Source organism: Lagopus muta, chromosome 11, assembly GCF_023343835.1.
Source record: "Lagopus muta isolate bLagMut1 chromosome 11, bLagMut1 primary, whole genome shotgun sequence".
In the NCBI taxonomy this organism is placed as follows: domain Eukaryota; kingdom Metazoa; phylum Chordata; class Aves; order Galliformes; family Phasianidae; genus Lagopus; species Lagopus muta.
In genome coordinates, this window is record NC_064443.1 from 11,469,430 (window position 1) to 11,486,970 (window position 17,541).

The 17,541-nt window shown below is 56.2% G+C and overlaps 2 protein-coding genes across 4 annotated transcripts; one reads left to right on the forward strand and one right to left on the reverse strand.

Annotated features, from left to right (window-relative positions):
* Nucleotides 1–66: 66 nt before the first annotated feature.
* Nucleotides 67–9,595, reverse strand: KLHDC8B (kelch domain containing 8B). 2 transcript variants are annotated; one of them, XM_048957623.1, is made up of 6 exons: nucleotides 4,925–5,785; nucleotides 4,001–4,478; nucleotides 3,476–3,640; nucleotides 3,104–3,328; nucleotides 2,927–3,028; nucleotides 67–2,548 (listed from the first exon to the last, which is right to left on the reverse strand). In XM_048957623.1, exons 2-6 carry the CDS (start codon nucleotides 4,374–4,376, stop codon nucleotides 2,352–2,354), a joined length of 1,065 nt encoding a protein of 354 aa, XP_048813580.1. In that variant the 5' UTR covers nucleotides 4,377–4,478; nucleotides 4,925–5,785; the 3' UTR covers nucleotides 67–2,351. The 2 variants fall into 2 exon arrangements, 1 of the variants encoding a protein (XP_048813580.1); XR_007379339.1 differs by lacking the exons at nucleotides 67–2,548; nucleotides 2,927–3,028; nucleotides 3,104–3,328; nucleotides 3,476–3,640 and adding exons at nucleotides 7,577–7,709; nucleotides 8,121–8,281; nucleotides 8,777–9,162; nucleotides 9,325–9,595 and having other exon boundaries at nucleotides 4,369–4,478; nucleotides 4,925–6,000.
* An 81-nt stretch (nucleotides 9,596–9,676) lies between these two features.
* On the forward strand, nucleotides 9,677–17,531 carry CCDC71 (coiled-coil domain containing 71). Of its 2 annotated transcripts, none has more exons than XM_048957138.1 (2): nucleotides 9,677–9,773; nucleotides 12,162–17,531. In XM_048957138.1, the coding sequence occupies exon 2, from the start codon at nucleotides 12,214–12,216 to the stop codon at nucleotides 13,408–13,410; it is 1,197 nt and encodes a 398-aa protein (XP_048813095.1). In that variant the 5' UTR covers nucleotides 9,677–9,773; nucleotides 12,162–12,213; the 3' UTR covers nucleotides 13,411–17,531. The 2 variants fall into 2 exon arrangements, with proteins under 2 accessions (XP_048813095.1, XP_048813096.1); XM_048957139.1 differs by having other exon boundaries at nucleotides 9,683–9,773; nucleotides 12,170–17,531.
* The last annotated feature ends 10 nt before the right edge of the window (nucleotides 17,532–17,541 follow it).

A 17,541-nucleotide genomic window follows, 5' to 3' on the forward strand; every position in this document is an offset into this window, starting at 1 on the left:
TCACAAACAGTGTTTTTCCATCCTTTTATTGGAAAATCTAGAACTCCATTCATAGGAGCCCACAGGGCCTTCTACCCATTACAGCACTGTTATTTGGAAAGGATTTCCTGGCACTTTGTGCGTGAGCTATAGGATTCAGGGCGTTATTTTAAGTTATTATGCAGAACTATTCATGTTTCTGATGTGGCTGGAGCTTTCTGGTTTGAATGTCTACTGAATTTGTGGAATATGATAAATGAGATTTTGTATTTCTTCTCTCCTGACAACAGAAAGAAATTCTATAAGAAAACACATTTTTTTAATTATGGGTTTGACAGCTAGCTCCAGTCCCAGTCTCCCTCATCCATAACGCAGCTCTGTGGAGATCAGAAGTGTTGCCAGGTGCTGGCTTGTAGAATTCCTTCTATCTGGAGTAACAGACTGTGCTTCTAGCATTAGGCAGTCCAGCCAGACACTTGAAGCCTTTCATTTAGTAAAAATTAGAAGAACATACCAGGAGATAGACAGCAATATATCTTGCACGACCCTCAACTGTTTTTCTTCAATTTGTTAGCATTTAATTAGTAACTCATATGAGCTCTTAAATGAATAATGTGTCAGTCTTATGTGTCAGTCTTAAGCACCGTCAGGGTCATCATTTATTTTGCCCTTTTGCCTGAAGATTCCTCCATCCATCCCAAGACATTCTTGGCTCTTGTCTTTGAGGCTTTCTTCCCCTCATTTGGTTGGGATCCTGCTCCAATGCCCAAAAGTGGAGAGAGAAAAGAATGAGCAATCCAGACTTCTAGGAAAGGTCACAGATTCTCAATTGAAACAGTCAAGTGGTGCTGCAGTCAGTGGATGCACCCCAGGTTTCCAGTCACATGCAGGAGACTTGGGTGCTAATGAAAGACACAAGCTGACTGTAGGCAACAAAGAGGCAACAGCTGTAGAGCTGTTGGAAATGTCGCCGCAGTGGGGACACACGACAGCAAGGTGCTGAGGTGCAGCTGGCATGGCCTTGCGTTTGGAAAGGGCAGTTCCAAGCACCAGCACCCACTCTGCAGCCCGCCATGCTGGAAGGGAATGTTGCAGAGGAGTGTCAGCCTGCCGGTGACTCAGTGCCTGATTTATTCTGTCCGTGCCATGCTGCCATGGGATGAGTTCGTTAATCAGGTCTGCGTTTCCAGTGCAACTCTGTGATTTAGGGTTGCGCACGACAAAAGCTGTGGTGAGTTCTTAGGAGCCTCGGTGGCTTCTGGAAAGGGCTGGCAGGCTGTAGAGGGGTACCATACGTGTCCCACCAAGGCATTTCAGGGGAGCATTGTGAAAGTGCAGTTTGCTGCAATATTCACAGCAGTGTGCCAGAGCCCTACGTGTGCTGTGCTTGGAGCATAGGATCCCTCTTTCCAGCCCCCTGACCTCTCAGCACAGCACAAGTCACTAATGTCCTGCTGATGGCGAGTCCCTCCAGCTGCTTCACCTCAATTCCCAGTTTGGGGCCCCATGTTGATGCTGGCTCCAGCACAGGAGTGTTTCTATGGCAACTCCAGAGGTGAATGCAAGGATGCTTCAAGCAACAGAGGTACCGCCAGCCCAAGGATCCCAGAATATTCCTCCCAAAATGCAGCAAGTGGCTCTTCTCTGAACCATGCCCAACTTTTTCCATGCAGTGCCCTGGCATGTGCAAAGCCTGATGCAGCAGCAGCACACTGGCCACCCTCTCTGAAAGGTCAGATGCTCACGTTTGATATTTACCCCGGCCCATGAGATTTTTTCTAATGTCATCTTATTAAAAGACTGAATCTCTCACCTGCATCTGTTCCGACCTGTCTGTGCTTTAAAGTGTGTGACTTTGCATGAAGCTAAAACCAATAAGGTTCAAGCAAGTGCTAAGCAAGCTGGGGCAACCCTTGTCCCCCCCACAGCAGGATGACATGACTGCAGTAAGCTAAAACTTCACATTTCATTTATTTGAGGTGCTACATCACCTCCTAGGCACTGAGCTACAGGGCACCTCTGCGCTACATGAGACATCGACTGGGTCTACAACGACACAGCACTCACTGCTACACACACGGCACGGACACGGGGCTGGATGGGGCAGCATGGCCAGCGACAGCCCTACCTCCATGGCTCCCCATGCCAGCAGCCTCGTCCTACCCTGGGCACCAGGTTTTGCCCCTGGACTCCGCTGCTGTGGGAGCCTGGAGGGGTTTCTGGTGCGTTGCAAGAAACCGTGGCTGCTGCAGTACGCTGCTGCAGTACTTGGTATCACGGGATGGCAGCTTCTTGGAGCCCTGCACACCCTGTCCCCGTCTTCAGGCACTTGATGCTCTGCTGGGGCTGCTCCCCAGGCTGAAGAGCCATTGTCAGGGTGCATCACGCAGGCAGAGAGCCTCAACAGCTCCACTGGGGCCCTGGGCCACTCCACCGATGACGAAGAGCAGGTCAGGGGCTGGGCAGCTGGAGCAGGAGCAGCGGCCAGTGGGCATGGGGGGCAGCAGCTCCCACCTCTTCCGTGTGAGGCTGAACCCTTCCACTGAGTCCAGCGGGCACGACTGGTTCCCTGCAAGAGATGGCATGGCCTCAGCCCTCTCCATGCACCCTGGGTTCTGCTGTACTGAAGTAACGATGCAGGGGTTCAGCAGGATTAACAGCATCCCCTGGGAGAGGGCTGCTGGCAACAATGCTGCACCATGGTGCTGCCCCTGGCTGGCACTCTGGCATCTCAAGTGTGGCCAGAGCCCACGAGGCTGGGGTGCTGCAGCTGCCCTGGGAGCCCTCTCCACAGTTTTCCTGTTGCTGAGCAGCAGTGCTGACCTTTCCCCAGCTCTCCTGGGAGCAGGTTGCAATGCTGCAGCTCTGTGCAGATGGAGCCCAGGAAGGACAGGTTTTCATGCACTGAGCGCCCATTCCCCACCACAGCCACAGCAGTCAGCATTACCAAGGCCACCCATGGCGACCACGTATCTTCCCAGACAGCCAGCAACGAAGTCAGCTCTCTTCTCCCTCATGCGGATGGCACGGCTGGGCTTGCTCCACGCACCTGCCAGGAAGAGACTGTCAGCATCACCATGGACCTCACAACACAGGCAGCACTCCTTCCCCATCTGGGTCTCACCCTGCGCGGGGTCGAACATCTCCACGGTGTTAACGAAATGTGGTCGGGAGTAGAAGTTGTGTGGCCCTGGCTGCTGCAGCCCCCCTAGGCTGAAGAAGACGCTGTCAGCCATGGCGCAGGAGGCGAAGGCGCGGCGGCTGGGCACACTGGGGTAGCGCGTCCAGCTCTTTGTCTCCAGGTCAAAAGCCTCAAAGGCGGTGACGGGCAGCTTGCCCTGCCGGCCCCCTGTGTGTGGATGAGATGCAAGGGCTGGTGGCACCTGAGAGGCAGCCGGTACCACCAGTGATGCCCAGCAGAAGGGTCCTCATGAAGCAACCCTGGGCCTTGAAGCAATGCACCCATCGGGGCAGGCTTCTGGGCTCGCCTACCTACCCAAGACGAAGATCTTGTTGCCCTGCAGGAAGGCAGAGGCCCCATAGCATGGTGTGGGCATGGAGGGCAGCGGCTGCCAGTGGTCCTTCGCCGGCTCATAGACGCGAACCAGCGCCTGCGGAGAGGTATCTGCTCCCATTCCCCCCAGAACATAGACGGCACCATCTGTGGAACCAGCAGGGGTGAGGGGAAGACAGCTAGCACAGCTGGGCAGTGCCCTGACCCCGCTTGGACCCTCGCCCGCCCCATCCACCCTGTGTGGAGCAGAGCACCAGGGCCATCGGCTCTAATTATTCCCGGCAGCACCATCTCCCTGGAGACACCATGGCAACGCTGCCATGCTGCCAAATCCTGCTCCGCTGCCGGCACCCCTGCCTGCGCCCGTCACAGCCCCACCGGCTTCTGCCCCAGGGTGATGCCACTGCATCCGCAGCCCAGAGCAAACGCGCGCATCCTCCGTGGGACTCCCACACAAAGGCTGTGCTGAGGCTCGGAGGCAAAGTTTGGGCAGGACGTGTCACCTACCTCTCTGCACGGCCGCGATGCCCATGGAGGGCTGTGCCAGCGCTGCTGCCTTCTCCCACCTGCCCTCATCCACATGGTAGATCTCGACAGAGGCGAGGGGGCTCTGCGAGGCATCCACACCGCCCACTGCCAGGATCTGTTTGCCCACAGCCAGGGTGGCAGCACCAGCCCGTGGCGTGGGCAGCGGAGGGAGCGCGGTCCAGCGCTGGGCCTGGAGGTCAAGCACCTCGGCTGCTCCCAGGGCTCTCCCGCTGCCTCCACAGCCACCCAGCACGAAGAGCTGCCCGTCGTGGTGCGCCGCGCTGCAGTACACGCGCCGCGTGGGCATGGAGGGGAAGGAGACCCACGCAAAGGCACCCGCACTTGATGCCGCCATGGGATGGCTCAGCCACCCTGGGGGTCCCCGGGCCCAAGCCCCACCGTGCCACCCATCCGGCCCACGGCAGTGGTGGGACTTGACTCGGCTGCCGCCCAGCTCCTGCAAAGAGAGCAGTAGGGTCAGCACTGGGCACCAACTGCTGCTTTGGTCCCTGCGAGCCACAGCCTCCGGTTCGGCGTGACAGCATGCTGCTGTGCTCCCAATGCACCATCTGCATCCACCGGGGCTCCCACAGCTGGAGGATCCCAGCGGTCATCCCGCACACCCAGCCATCTCACGCCCCTGGGCTCCAGTGCCCAGCCCATCTCCGCAGGGCACCCGCTCCCCGTGGCTCTGCTCGTCCCGTGGGGCATCCGCTCCAGGCTCATCTCCCGCACTCTCTGATGCTCTCGCTCCCCAGGGCTCCCGGTGCACATCTCGGACTCCCAGTGCTCCCTCTCCGCACCCTCCCCTGGCTCCCCGTCCGCATCCCGCACTCCCGGAGCTGTTCCGCCCCGTACCGGTCCCGCCGCCCGGGAGCGGGACAGGCACCGCACCGCGCTCACCTCGCCGCCCGTTCCGCCGCTCTCCGCTCAGCGCCGCCGCTTCGCTCCGCGCGGGGCCCGCCCGCTGCCGGTGGAGGCGGTGCCGCGCCCGCCCGGCCCCCCCGGATCTGTTCCCGGGCCCCGATTCCCGATGCCCCCGACGTCCTGCGCGGATCACCAGGTGGAGGCACGAGAGCGCAGGGCGTGGAGCCCACCCTGAGCACCGGGGTTCGCCCGCAGGAGACCCGGGGCCGGTGTCGCTCGGCGGCGGCAGGTGCCTGCCGATGCCACGCTGCTCATCCCTTTGCTCCTCGCTTTGCCAAACTCTGAGCAAGTGAACGCGGAGGGCAAGGCACTTCCCCCATGCTTGCACAGCCCGAGTGAGGGCAGAAAGGGAACTCGCACCGGAAACAAGGTAGAAAGATTTGCTTTAAAACCAGGCGGAAGTGGCATGGAACCAACTCTGCTAGGGAGCACACCGTACCCATGGTGCCAGCTCTAGGCCGGCTGCCTCTGTGGGATGTGGGAGTGGGAATGGAGACAAACACTGGCATGGCTGCATGTAGCTGCAGGATCAGAGGGCACAGAGAGCCCCAGCCCCATAGCAGGAGCAGGCACAAGGCACAGCTCTGCCTGCTGAGGGGCTCCAGCTCCCTACACTGCTGCTGAGGAAGGGAAAGCAATTTCCTTAAGGGATGCCATCACACAAGCTCCCAGGACAGTTGTGTTTGGGCCTGGCGGCTCTCAGTGGGACAGGGTGGGCACATCGCATGCTGGAGAGGTGACAGCTCAGAGCAAAACCCACTCGGGACTTTTTGTGCAGCAGGAAGGAAGCATTGGGGTATCCTCGTTCTGAGCTCCTTGGCCCCAGCCCAGCCTGCCCAGTGGTATCACTGTCCATCACTCTGCTGGCTCAGGGAGCCGCTCTCCATGCGGGCCAGGTAACCATCATAGTTCTCTTCACACCTCCTCACGCAGCGGAGGAAATAGTCCTCATTGGCGATGGCCTCCAGGAGGTCGGTCTGCACCAGGCAAACATCATACAGCTCCGAGGTAGGAGCACACCTGGGGCTGCTGCTGCCTCGCTCCGAAAACACCTGTGGGAGAAAGCAGAGTATGGAAGCATTCATCCCCTGTGCACAACAGTGCCAGGGCTGTGCCCAGCCCAAGTGCAAAGCCTGGCAGCAGTGCATGCATCCCAGTGTGCATCACAATGCCTCCCTCAGCCAGGTGCTGACAGCTAACTGAGCATCTCCTGCTGAGCGAGCTGATGGCAGCAGGAAAGGGCTCCCATTTTCACTCTAGCGGTAGAAGATTAAGTTTCTCCAGATTTCCCTCCCCTCCCAGATGGCCCCTTTGGATCAGAACCAGCTTGTCACAGCGTGTGGCTGGGGCTCCCCTAAGGAAAGGGCCACACTGGGCTGCTGGAAGAAGAACTGTGCTGCGATCAGCCAACCCCAGGAAAACTTCTGCCGCCAGCTCTGCCGTTGCTGCCCCAGCCTGCTGCCAGAACTGGTGCAGCCACACGGCACAGGAAGGGTCAACAGCTTCACCATGCTTTTGCCTAAGGCTGCCTGATAACCTGCTTCCTTCTCAGCACAGCCGTGCAGCACTCTGTCACTGTCACTGACACAGGGGATGGCCCTGCAGAGCTAGTGACACAAAAGAGGAAGATGGTGTCTAAGTGACCTATCCAGGCTACAGAGCGAGGCCAGACAGCAGCACTGAGCCCTGCTGGAAAACTGCTCAGCTGCCATCCAAACCCCTACTGGGTCTGCTGCCAAGATAACTCGATCCCACCTGTCTGATCTGGTGCCAGGGGAACCTTGAGGTTATCTTCACAGCTGTCCCAAGACAAGCTGAGCAGCCCAACTGACCCAGCTGTGCTGGCTACAGATGGTGACAGGCTGAGCTCCTTGATCAGGGAAACAGCCCAGGGCTGAAATGCAGCAAGTGGAGCTGCATGAGTCGTGCTCTGGCTGCTCTAGACATGCAGGGAGCAGCTGCTGCAGAGAAACGTTGGGCTCTCAGCAGAGCCTTCTGCATTCATTCTCTTCAATCAGCCCAGGCACAGAGCAAGCCTTTCCTGTAACAGGTCTGCTCTGTGCAGTGACAACTCCTGTCACCAGCTACAAATCTGAGAGTGCTTGTGTAGAAGTGAATATCTTTGCTATGCTCCAGGTGCCCTGCACACCACTGCAGGCTTCTTCGTGTGCTGACTCCTCCTGGATGGAACCCAGCCAGGGCTAAGACTCATCTGTGGAGCTGCAGCTCTTGTTTGATCACTGATAGTTTGTCCAGTTGCTGAGTGCATTTCGGTCTGCATCAGTGTTCCCAGGCTCCACCACAAATGCTGCCCTTTAAATACAGTGCCACAGGACGCTGCAGCCGCACAGTGAGGCTGGCTGGCTGCCGTGCTGGCAGGGAGCAGGGATGACTCACCCCAGTGGAGCACAGGAGCTTGGCAGCCTGCACAGGCATTGAACGCCTGCTGTTCTGTGCTGACAGCCAATTCCAGCCTCCCCACCGACAGCCCCAGTCACCTGGGGACCAGCGACACCAGGACAAAGCCTTGGTCCCTCTCTGCACACTCATGCTGACACAAAGGGAACAGAACATGTCTGCCTAAGCAGGGACACCCCAGCTAGCAGTAGGGGATGTTCGGCCACCTACCTGAGGGTGGACAATGGTGTCTGCATCATCCAGCCGGATGTTGTCGTCAATGAAGATGTGGTGAATGCTGGGATCATGGGGGTCTATCCACAGGGGCTTCCCACCCTGGGAAGAGAATTGATTTCTGGCCCACCTGAAACAAAAGGTGGTGCAATGCATTGTCAGAGAAAGGACAGGGCGATGGCTTGCATGTAAGGGCTGTCGAGTCAGCACCAAATTACTACTAAGAGCCAGGGAAATGGAACAGTAGGCAGAGAGAGTCCTGTCTCTCTGCTTAATATTGCCTCCTATGAAAGAGAAACACTTTGCAGCCAGGAGACAAATTAGAGGGTGTTTAGAAAAAAGCAAGAATTACAGCAGGGGATGGAGATGCAACAGAAAATGCAAGAGTACCATCAGCCTGCCTACAAGCAAAATGGTGAGCACAGAAGTTATTGGAGCCGCAACAATGTAAAGGCATCAAAACTAGGAGCTATCTCAAACCAGGAGAATCACAGAGGAGGGTAAAATGCCCAATCTGCTTTCTCAGTGCCCTAGTTCTCACCAGTCAAAGTGGTCTTGGAAGCCTCCAATTCCCTCCAAAGAGCTGAAGTAATCGTACAGCTTTCTTCCATCCTCCCTGGTGGTGAGTCGTTCTGATCCTCGTTTCAGCACAACCTCTCGCTTACTGCAGCGTATTTGGCCAGGAGTGAGGACCACAGGGAGCTGCAGTATTATTGAAAGCAGGAGATGAGAGGTTTCCAAAGCAAGCAGATTGTTTACTGCATTGTAACAGACAACAAACAGCAGGGTGGTAACCTTTCATGACAGTGTGGGAGGACAGCACTAGGGAAAACAAGATGTGAAAGCACTAGGGAAAACGAGATGTGAAACCCACACAACCCAAAAAGCTTTCTGTCTGCTGGGGAATGGAAATAGAGACCATCTAGCTGCACCTTTCCATCCTTTCAGTGCCCAGTTGTTGTCAGCTCACTGAGAAACAATTGAAGTGACTTCTGATGGTTGGACTAGATAATCTTAATGGTCATTTCCAACCTCAGTGATTCTGTGATTCTATGACACTTGCTACTAGTGCTCCTGCCCTGCCTCCTGGTGGGGCCAGCTTTGGGTAAAGGTCCTGTTGTGCTGTAGAGGCCACTCCATGCCCAGCTCAGCCACCCTGCCCGCAGATCCCCCACCAGCACATGGGGACACACTCACCGCCAGGTCCCGCAGGGCAGGGAACTGGGGGTGCTGCCCAGCCAGGGCCGAGCGCAGGGCCAACAGTGTGCGGGGCAAGTCGGTACCAAAGGTCCTAAAGATAATTGTGAAATCCCTGCCATCCCGGTGCAGAGCATCCAGCAGGCGGAAGAAGGAGGGCAGGATGAAGTGGTAGTGCTTGCCGTGCCCATCCTGCACGGAGAGCTCCTGGTGGGGCTCACCCGGCCACTCCAGCAGCCGCAGGTGCTGTGCGTGGAGGCTGCTGAAGCACTGGCCGGGGCCGGATTCGGTGAAGGCCTGGTCACGGCCATAGCGACAGTAGTAGCTGACGGCTCCGGGGCAGGGGGCTCGCAGCGAGGGGCGGTCACTCACCCACTGCCATTCACCTGCAAGAGAGAAAGCCGCTCACTGGCTGCCCACCGACCCCGCGCAGGCACGGCCCGGATTCCCCGGCTCCTGTCCGGCCCCGGCTCCCCGATCCCGGCCCCAGCTCCAGCCCCGACCCCTCAGTCCCGTCCCTGCCCCCGGCCCTCGAGCCCGGCGCTCACCGTCAGCCCCCTCCCGGCCCCAGGTGGCGGTGCTGAGGAAGATGTTCAGCGCCTCCCGCGGGCCCAGCCCCGACACCGCATCCGCCGCCACCACCGTGTTGTTCAGGTCCACGTGCAACACCAACCGCCGCCGCCCCGCCCGCCCGCTCATGGTCCCGCTGTCGGCACCGGAACCGGCGACACGGAGCCCGTTGCCTGGAAACGGCGCCGCTTCCGCCCTCCGCAGCCGCCCCGGCGGCGCCCCCTGCCGAGCCCTCCCGGGGCCGCGGTTGCCGCGCTCAAGGGTCGGGAGGGGCGTGGCCGATAGGGGGGGGGCGGGGGCGGCTCGATGTAGTGGGCGTGGCCAAGAAGCCGGAAGCGGAACTGGGCGGTATTTCCGGCGCTCTGCGGGCGGCCATGTTGGAGCGGAGAGTGCGGCGCAGAGGCGGGTGCGGGTCTGGCGGCGGCCGGTAGGTTGGGGCCGGCGGTGCCCGAGTCCCGCGCTCCCGGGCGGGGGCACTGCCGAGCCGCCCCGGCGGGGAGCGCCTTCCGGGTGCTGGAGGCGGAGCCGCAGCTCTGCGGGCCCCGCCCCGGTCTCCGCCCCCTCCGGGTGCCGGGAGCCGGCGCGGGGCCGCACCCGCTGTCTGCACCAATCACCTCCCCGCAGCCCCCCCGGGGAGAGCACCGAGACCCGGCGGGGCTGTCCGCACCGGGCTCCTCCGGCCGGTGGGGCCGAAAGCGCACGGTCCCGGGTCCCGCCAGGCCGAGGGAGGATGTGAGGAAGCGAGGGTCGGGCCCGGGGAAGGGGCATCGTCTCGCTACCGAAGGGAGGCGGCGCCGTGAGCCTGCCCGCCCTATGAACGTTCCCTGGTCGGCCCTGCAGAACTCCTGGGGCGCAGCCTGGCCTGGTCTTGTCCTACTGACAGCCGCCCCCGGGCTCCTCGAGCCCTCTGGCTTTGCTACCGATCTGCTCCTGGGATAGCAGAGCACCTTGCTTGCAGGGCGGCCACACCAGCAGCTGTGGCCATCGGGCACTTTTGCTAGGACTTGTTCCTGAGTAGGGCACCAGTTGAACAGCCTTGCTTTTGGGTGGGCCTTTGTGCACACTGCAAGTTGCACTGCATGAAGCAAGGCTGTGTGTCTGGATGCTGGGATGTCCTGTCCATGTGGCAATGAACACTGGACCACACACTGCTGTTGGACACCAAAATACCTGCCCAGGTGTCCTGGCTGCCTCTGGGCTCTGTGCAGCCTGAAATTCTCAGTGGAAGATTATGAATTTTGCAACCTACTAAGAGTGTGTTGTTAGTTGTGCTTCTCTGCTGGCTTCTCACTCTCTACCACATCAGGATTAAGCTCTCTGTGCTTGCTGGCTTCACAGTGCCCGCTGCTGCTCGATCATTATGGAGATGGCAAACCTGGCTGCTGGGCACGGGCACCAGCCTCAGTCCTGTCCAAGCGCTTCCCTCCTCACCCGTGGGAGGTACCCTGGGTGTTGCAAAGCGACTGCATGATCCTCCTTCAAATCCCTCTTCTGCTCTGACGTCTGCAGAACACTTGACATGGATTAGTCTGTCATGTGGCAGCTCTTAGCCCCTCGCTGACCTGTGCTTCCCCTCTGTCTACTTTTGGCTGATATTAAACTGTGGGCTTGTGTATTTTCCCTGTCTGCGGGAGCTGCCCAGCCCTGCGGTGCAGCTGCACTTTGGGAGGAATCCAGGCTATGAGCAGTTCCTCTCTCTGCCGCCTCAAGTGCTCATTTTTCCAGCTCTCTTATCTGCATACTGCCCACTCCTCTGGTGCCTGCCACACCTTCAGCATGTCCCTGAAAAGATTGTTCTTTTGATTCCTCTTCGCTATTTTGAGAACGGTGCTACAGATTTTTGCTTCCAGCTGAGGTGTTGGCTGGGCAGCCAAATCAGCGTGAGAGTTTGAGTTCTCCCAGTCGCACCATGAAATCCCACCCTGCTCTTTGGTATCTTTTTGTTTTTGTTTTGTGAGCCAAAATTGGTGCTCTTGTTGCAGCTGCTTTGTGCCACTGAGTGAGATCTGAGTGTTGTACTTCTAACCATTGTGCACATGGCCTGCTGATGCCCATTTCCTGCCTGCCACTCCACTTGAACTTCTCACTTCCTCGCTTGGCAGCGAACGTCCTTGGATCGACAGCAGTTTGCTGGAACAGCAAGTTGTAGACTGTGGCTGAAACACGGGGACAGCAAGGAGTGGCGTTGTGTTGCCCTGATGTTCAGCATCACTGGAGCATGGCTGAAATAGCCTCCAGTTCTGCTGTCAGTGTTTCAGAAGGATGCTGCAGATTTGGAAAGGACTCGGAATCCTTTTTTGAGCAGAATCAATTCAAAGCTGAAAAAATTGAATGTGACACGGGAGTAGAATTGAGCTGCTTGAGCTGCTTAGTTCATCAGTGAGAGTGCTGACATGGTGTGATCATGTTGTCCTCAGTATGTGCACAGGGAAAGGCTTAAAGGAAATGTTGCTTTGCAAAGGCAAAATGAGATCTGGGTTCCAGATGCTGGGGCCTATCAAACTCAAACCGGAACAAAGGTGTGGATGTCACTAAGTTAACGACTGGAACTGTTCATCCTGGGATGGGTTGGATGGGATTATCTGAAATCTTTGTTTAGGTCTGAGTGTATTTCTGTGAGGTATGTTTTAGTTTTGCTGCAGAGATAAATCAGTGATGGAGTGTTTGTTTTTTGCTGCTAGCTGGAGTTGTGCACAGATTCCAACCTGATGCCTGTGAGTAGCAAAAGTCTAGGCTTAATGGTTTCAGGTCCCCGCTTAAAAATGTGAGATTATTTCAGTTGCTGTAAGCTAACTATCTTCTCTCTCCCTTTGAGGTGCCTAGGGTTGTTTTTCCAGTAATTTTGAAGCACCCGATTGCCTAATGCCATGAATATTGCAGTGAACAATGTGGAAGAAAAAGCTGTCCATTCCTGGTCGAGAATTTACTCTGCAGGACAAAAAGTGCTGGAGGAAGCCCTCCGAGTCTTCAATCCCATGTCGAAGGACCTTTCAGACACAGAAACCCAGCTGGTGGCCTTCATTCAGGGCCTCAAGGAAGAGGGCTTCCAGCCCACAATTCTGAGGAGCAAAGATGTGTATGGGTACAGCTCGTGCACAGCAGACACACCTAGCCAGGCAAAAGGGAGCACGCCGCACAGCTGTGCTGCTGCCACCACCTCCAGCCCCCCTAAGACTCCAGCTAGAAGCACTGCAGCCATGGCGAGGGCATCTGCTTCCCCCACCAGCATTTCTGTGAACTCTTCGAGAGTCTCTCCGCCAGTCTCTAAAGGTGATTCCACAAATCTGCTGCTGAACTCCTTTAAGCAGACCAGGTCGGGGAAGTCCAAGGCCCCAGCAGTGGGCTTTCCTGCAAGCATGTATCCTGATGTGTATCCGGCAGTGAGGCTCTCTGTGGTTCTGGAAGCTCTGGTGCCACTGAAAACCCCCACATCCTGTTTGAAATCCAAGTACGGACGTGGGCCTCTTGGGGTATCACCCTCGGACCTTAAACTCCTTAAGGTTTCAAGCCAGACAAGGCAATTTTCTTCAGGCAAGACCACTAAAATAAGAGAAGGCAAGCGATGTAAGCGTGTGGGAAAGAAAGCACCGGATTCTGCCACCCTCGCTTTAAATCTTCTGAAGGGACTAAAGGGTGGAGTGCTGCAGGAGAGCAATGCTTGCAAAGCCTCAGGAGTCCTGAACGGAAGAATTGCAGGCAGCTCCTCCCAAGGCTGCACCACAGCACCGCAGTCCAAGGCCTTGAAAATCAAAGCTAAGGAAGCTCCGGTGGGGAAAGCGGAGTGGAAAGATAGCAGCACTTACCAGGAGACTGTTGGGAAGAAGAGGAAAAGAGTTGCAGAGGCGAGAGATGCGCCGCAGAGAAAAAAATCAAAATCCATTCCTGTCCAAAATAAGACTCGACGAGCTCGGAGCACTTTGAACCTGCTGAAATTTTGGGCCATCAAGGTGGGCAACTCTTCTTCCGACGACGAAGTGAGAAGAAGAGCACAGAAGATTCTTAGAGTCAACCTGTCCCCTGTGATCCGAATTCAGCCCTTGTCCCACTCTCACAGCGTCCCCTGAGTTTCTTCACTTGGTCACTTTTTGTAAGTAAATACGATCCTGGCACCGGAGCGTGGTGAAGTTTGAGAGCAACTTTGGATTTCTGGTGTCTGGTGACTGTACATCGACTAACCTGCAGACGGAGCAGCCTGCTCTTGTGCTGCTTCTGGCTGTCCACCACCACCACTGTGCAGAACTGGCTGCACGAGTACAGAACCGTGTTTAGGAATGCGGGATGGTGCCTTTGGCCCACCGTGAGCCGAGCAGGTCAGAGCGCCCGCCTTCTCTGGTCTCTCTTCTAAATGTGGCAGGCTGTGCTCTCACTGCAGGGTCAGAACACATGACTTTCTCATGACATGGATGCACTGTGATATTGCTCTTTTTCAAGCTGTACATTTACTGGTTTTATTTTGATCAAATTTTATAACTTTATATATCCATATATGTGCATATAGCCCAGGAACTGTGGGAAGATGCACTTCCTCCATCCCTCTGGGATTGGGTTCGATAGCTTTTGTTCCCCCTTCCCGTCAGCCAGTCTTTTGTTGAAGGTGCTGGGATTTCGTTGTGTTTCAGTGTTGTGGCAGTCTGATCTGGGTGCTCTTGGAACAGCTCAGAAGCAGGCAGAGTTATAACCACTTGAAAATGCCAAGCAGTCTGGAGAATTACCAGCTGGTAGTTGGTACTATCATGCCTTTTTTATCCTCGAGATCATACTTTTGGTATTACCTCTGCCTGAAAGTGGGGGAGTGCTACTGCGCTGTCGCTTGCAATTTTGCTGGATGTTTCTGGGTGCTTCCTCTATTAATTGTAACAGGAGCTCTGAACTCATCTAGGGGGTTTGCCTCCAAAGAGCAATCCTACTGGAGCCCAGTGTTGTTCCCCCCTCTCGTACCTCTGTTGCAAAGGTAGAAAATGAGCCGTGACTGTTACAGCCTTAGGGCTGGAGTTGCTGATCGGAGTTGCTTGAAGTGCCCTGCCCATGATGTAGCTGCTGTTGCTGGACACGTCAGGAGCAGGTTCTAGGTGTTGGTAGAGAAGATGCCCGCTGAGTCTGAATGTATTAGATAAAGCTCACCTGTCTCAGAGTTCAGTGGCATCTGTGAGCCTGAATCACTGAAGAGATGGATTATTGAAAGGTATATACCAGCACTTACGTGTGGAGAGTTCGTGGGGATGTCTGTCAGTTTGTGGGGATGAAGCAATAGGAGGGGAGAATCACTGCATAATGATGGATAGCAGCTTTGCCAACCTCTGGGATGCTGGGAGAAGGTATGAGGCAGGCGTGACAGCTCAGCAAAGGCTCTGCTGGTCCCCAGGAGCACCACATGCCACTGCAGCGGGCTGTGCTGCTGCCTGTGCCTGGGCAGGCTCGGGTCGAAGCTGAGTGAGCAGCACACAGCAGCTGTAGGGACGGCACACAGGCATGTACACATGGCTGTGATGGGGTGTCAGTGGGGTATGGCAGTCTGGCAGCCTGGGGAGAGCGAGTAGTGCCTGGCTGTTTGCCGTGCTGCGTTCAGGTCTCTGCAGCAGCGGGCTGGTAATCCACTCATTCTCTCACCAGCTCAAAATACTGATTGTCTGACCTAGTAATCTCTGGGGACATTGGGGGAAGGGATGAGCTCTCCAGGGAAGCCACAGCTTCTTACGTGTCAGCTCTTCTCTAGCACCAGTCTGGATTTCAGTGCTTAATAAAAGGGGTTGGTGTCTGATGGCCAGCTCAGAGAGCAAAACTGAGGTGGGGAGAAGAGAAAGGAGTTTCACTAGGGAGTGAGAGGGCAGAGGAGCTGGTGTTCTGGGGCACAGCTCGGGCTCAGCTCTCACCCTCGGGAGATAATGGCTGGCCCTGCATCACACGCTCTGCTTCTGGGCAGTTTGACTGTGTGCAGCTGACCTGCTGTCAGACATCATAACTTGCAGTGTTCAGGACTGACCTGTGAATGCCGCTGGTTGGCTGCAGAGCAGGAGGAATGTTTTCTTCTCCTGTGTTTTAAAATGCCCTGGCAGAGAATCCCCTTTCCTGACATGTTCTGGATGAACAAGAACCCTCCATCACTGCTAACTGGCCAGAAATTACTTTGTCCCTTTTGTTCCCACCCCTTCAGACCTTTCTCATTCCCACGCTCTCAAATGCCAGGTCTCAAAGTCCTGTGCTGGAGTTTCTCTTTCTGGCAGTGTCCCAGGGAGGGCTCTGTGGTATCGCTGCTCTCGTGGCTCCTCCGTTCCCAGCCCCATATAAGGGCACCAAGAGCTGTCCTGGAGCTTCTTTGTGCAGCACGAGACCTCCCAGCAGTGTGCCTGGGTTCCACTGGGAAAAGCAGTTGCTCATCCACAGGGCTGAATTTAGGGTGACATTGTTTTTCCTCCAGCGTGAGCAGGAAGCTGAGCACCTGAAGCCAGCTGTCTGTTGCATCCCTCGCTTTCCTTCTGTTTCTTTGCTGCACTGCTCTCTGCTTCCCTGCTCTTCTGTCACCTCTTATTTCATGCTTTGACTCTGTGCCAGCTGAGGACTTGCCTTGTGCTGTGTTGCACATTGTGCAGAGCACAGTGCCTCAGCTCCACCTTTCCAGGCACTGTGCTGGATAGAGATGTTATCTTGCCCAGCATCCTTCCCCGGCCACCAGTGCGAGCTCTGCTCTGCTAGAAATGCTTTGTGCTATGGCTGCATCACAGAATCCTGCAGGAACGGGAGCACCCTGTAATGCTGTGCTCAGGGACCTGCAGGTGGTCAGTCCTGCCTCTGTCAGCATTTCTGTGGCACAGAGCAGCAGGCCTTGAGCCTGCAGGGCCGTGCTGGAGCTCTCAGGCTTGCTTTGCGTTTGCTGAATTCACATTGTTAACACTGGGTCTCTGCCATCCTGACGTCTCCTTTTCCCCATCACAGATGAGTTTGGAACCTGGCTGGAAGAATGGCAGCTCATTTTTCACGGAGGGGCTTTGTGGCCTCTGGTGCCAGTGTCAGCCAGTGCAGCCTCGCTGTGACGCCCTGGCAGAGGCGGCGTTGCCTGCAGGCTCTCCACAGCCCGTCTGTGCTTGGTTCTGCCATCCTTTGTCTCACGCTGTTCTCACGGCTGCCTGGAGCTCCGGGAAGGTCGGGGGATATCAAACCCCTTGGCCCTACCAGAGATCTCCTGAGGTCACTTCCACCCTGTTTGTTCAGTGACAGTGTTGGATCGTATGCCTTCCAGGGACTTGCAGCAGCGCTGGCTGCGCAGCGTGTGGAAAACACATTGCCTGCAGTGTCCTGGTCTCTCCTGACATGCCGTATGCAGGTTGCTCAGACCTGCTTCTGTATTAGTCTCTTTGAATTCATCCAAGTGCCTAACCTGGCCTGTGCTGTTCCTGGGCACCGTGACAGCCAAGGGCTGTGGAGACTCTCTAAGGAATGCTTTTACTGTGTGGATTTCTGCCACTGTCACTTCTAGTAACAATTCAGGCAGCGGTCAAAGGGCTGTTCTTCAGACTGAGTTTGTGGAAATCATTTTTCTTTTATTCGGCTGCCAAGAAGCAAGAGTTTATGCTTCGCTTCCACCAGACGAGGTCTGTGAGCTTCCTGCATGCTTCAGATGTCTGTCAGTGAGGTCCTTGGGGAGAGCGGCTTGTACAGCGGGGAGCACACATCAGACACCAGGCTGAAATCACGGTGTTAATTGGTAGAAATGTTTTAAAGCTCGTGTGCGCTGTGATCAGATTTCACCTTCTGCTGCTGCTTTCAACTGGAGAAGTTTCTCCTTGGCCTTTCTCCTGCAAGCCATGTAGCGTGGCGCTGCTGCTTCCAAACTGTTTGCTTTCCCCCCAAGTGCCAGCTGCAGTAGTGTCCTTGTACAGAATTTTGTAAGCACTTTTCTGTGAGATAAGGGATTATTATTATTACAGAACTCCTGTTTTGTAGCCCACTGGTGGTGTTTTAGCATGGAGAGCTGTGCTTGGGAGTCCTTAGAGCTGCACTGGGTTGCATGGGGATGGCCCTTTGCCTTGTCAGCTGTGCAGGCTGGGACCATCTGAGGACAGAGCTCCTGGGCTGTGTGTGCGGCAGTGCTGATGGCTGTCAGCCATGGCTGAGCATCTGTGGATGTGACGTTCTTGCGCTGTGCTGCCTGCAGAGCAGTAGTGCTGAGGTTGGACCCCTCAACTTGCCTGGGAATCCCT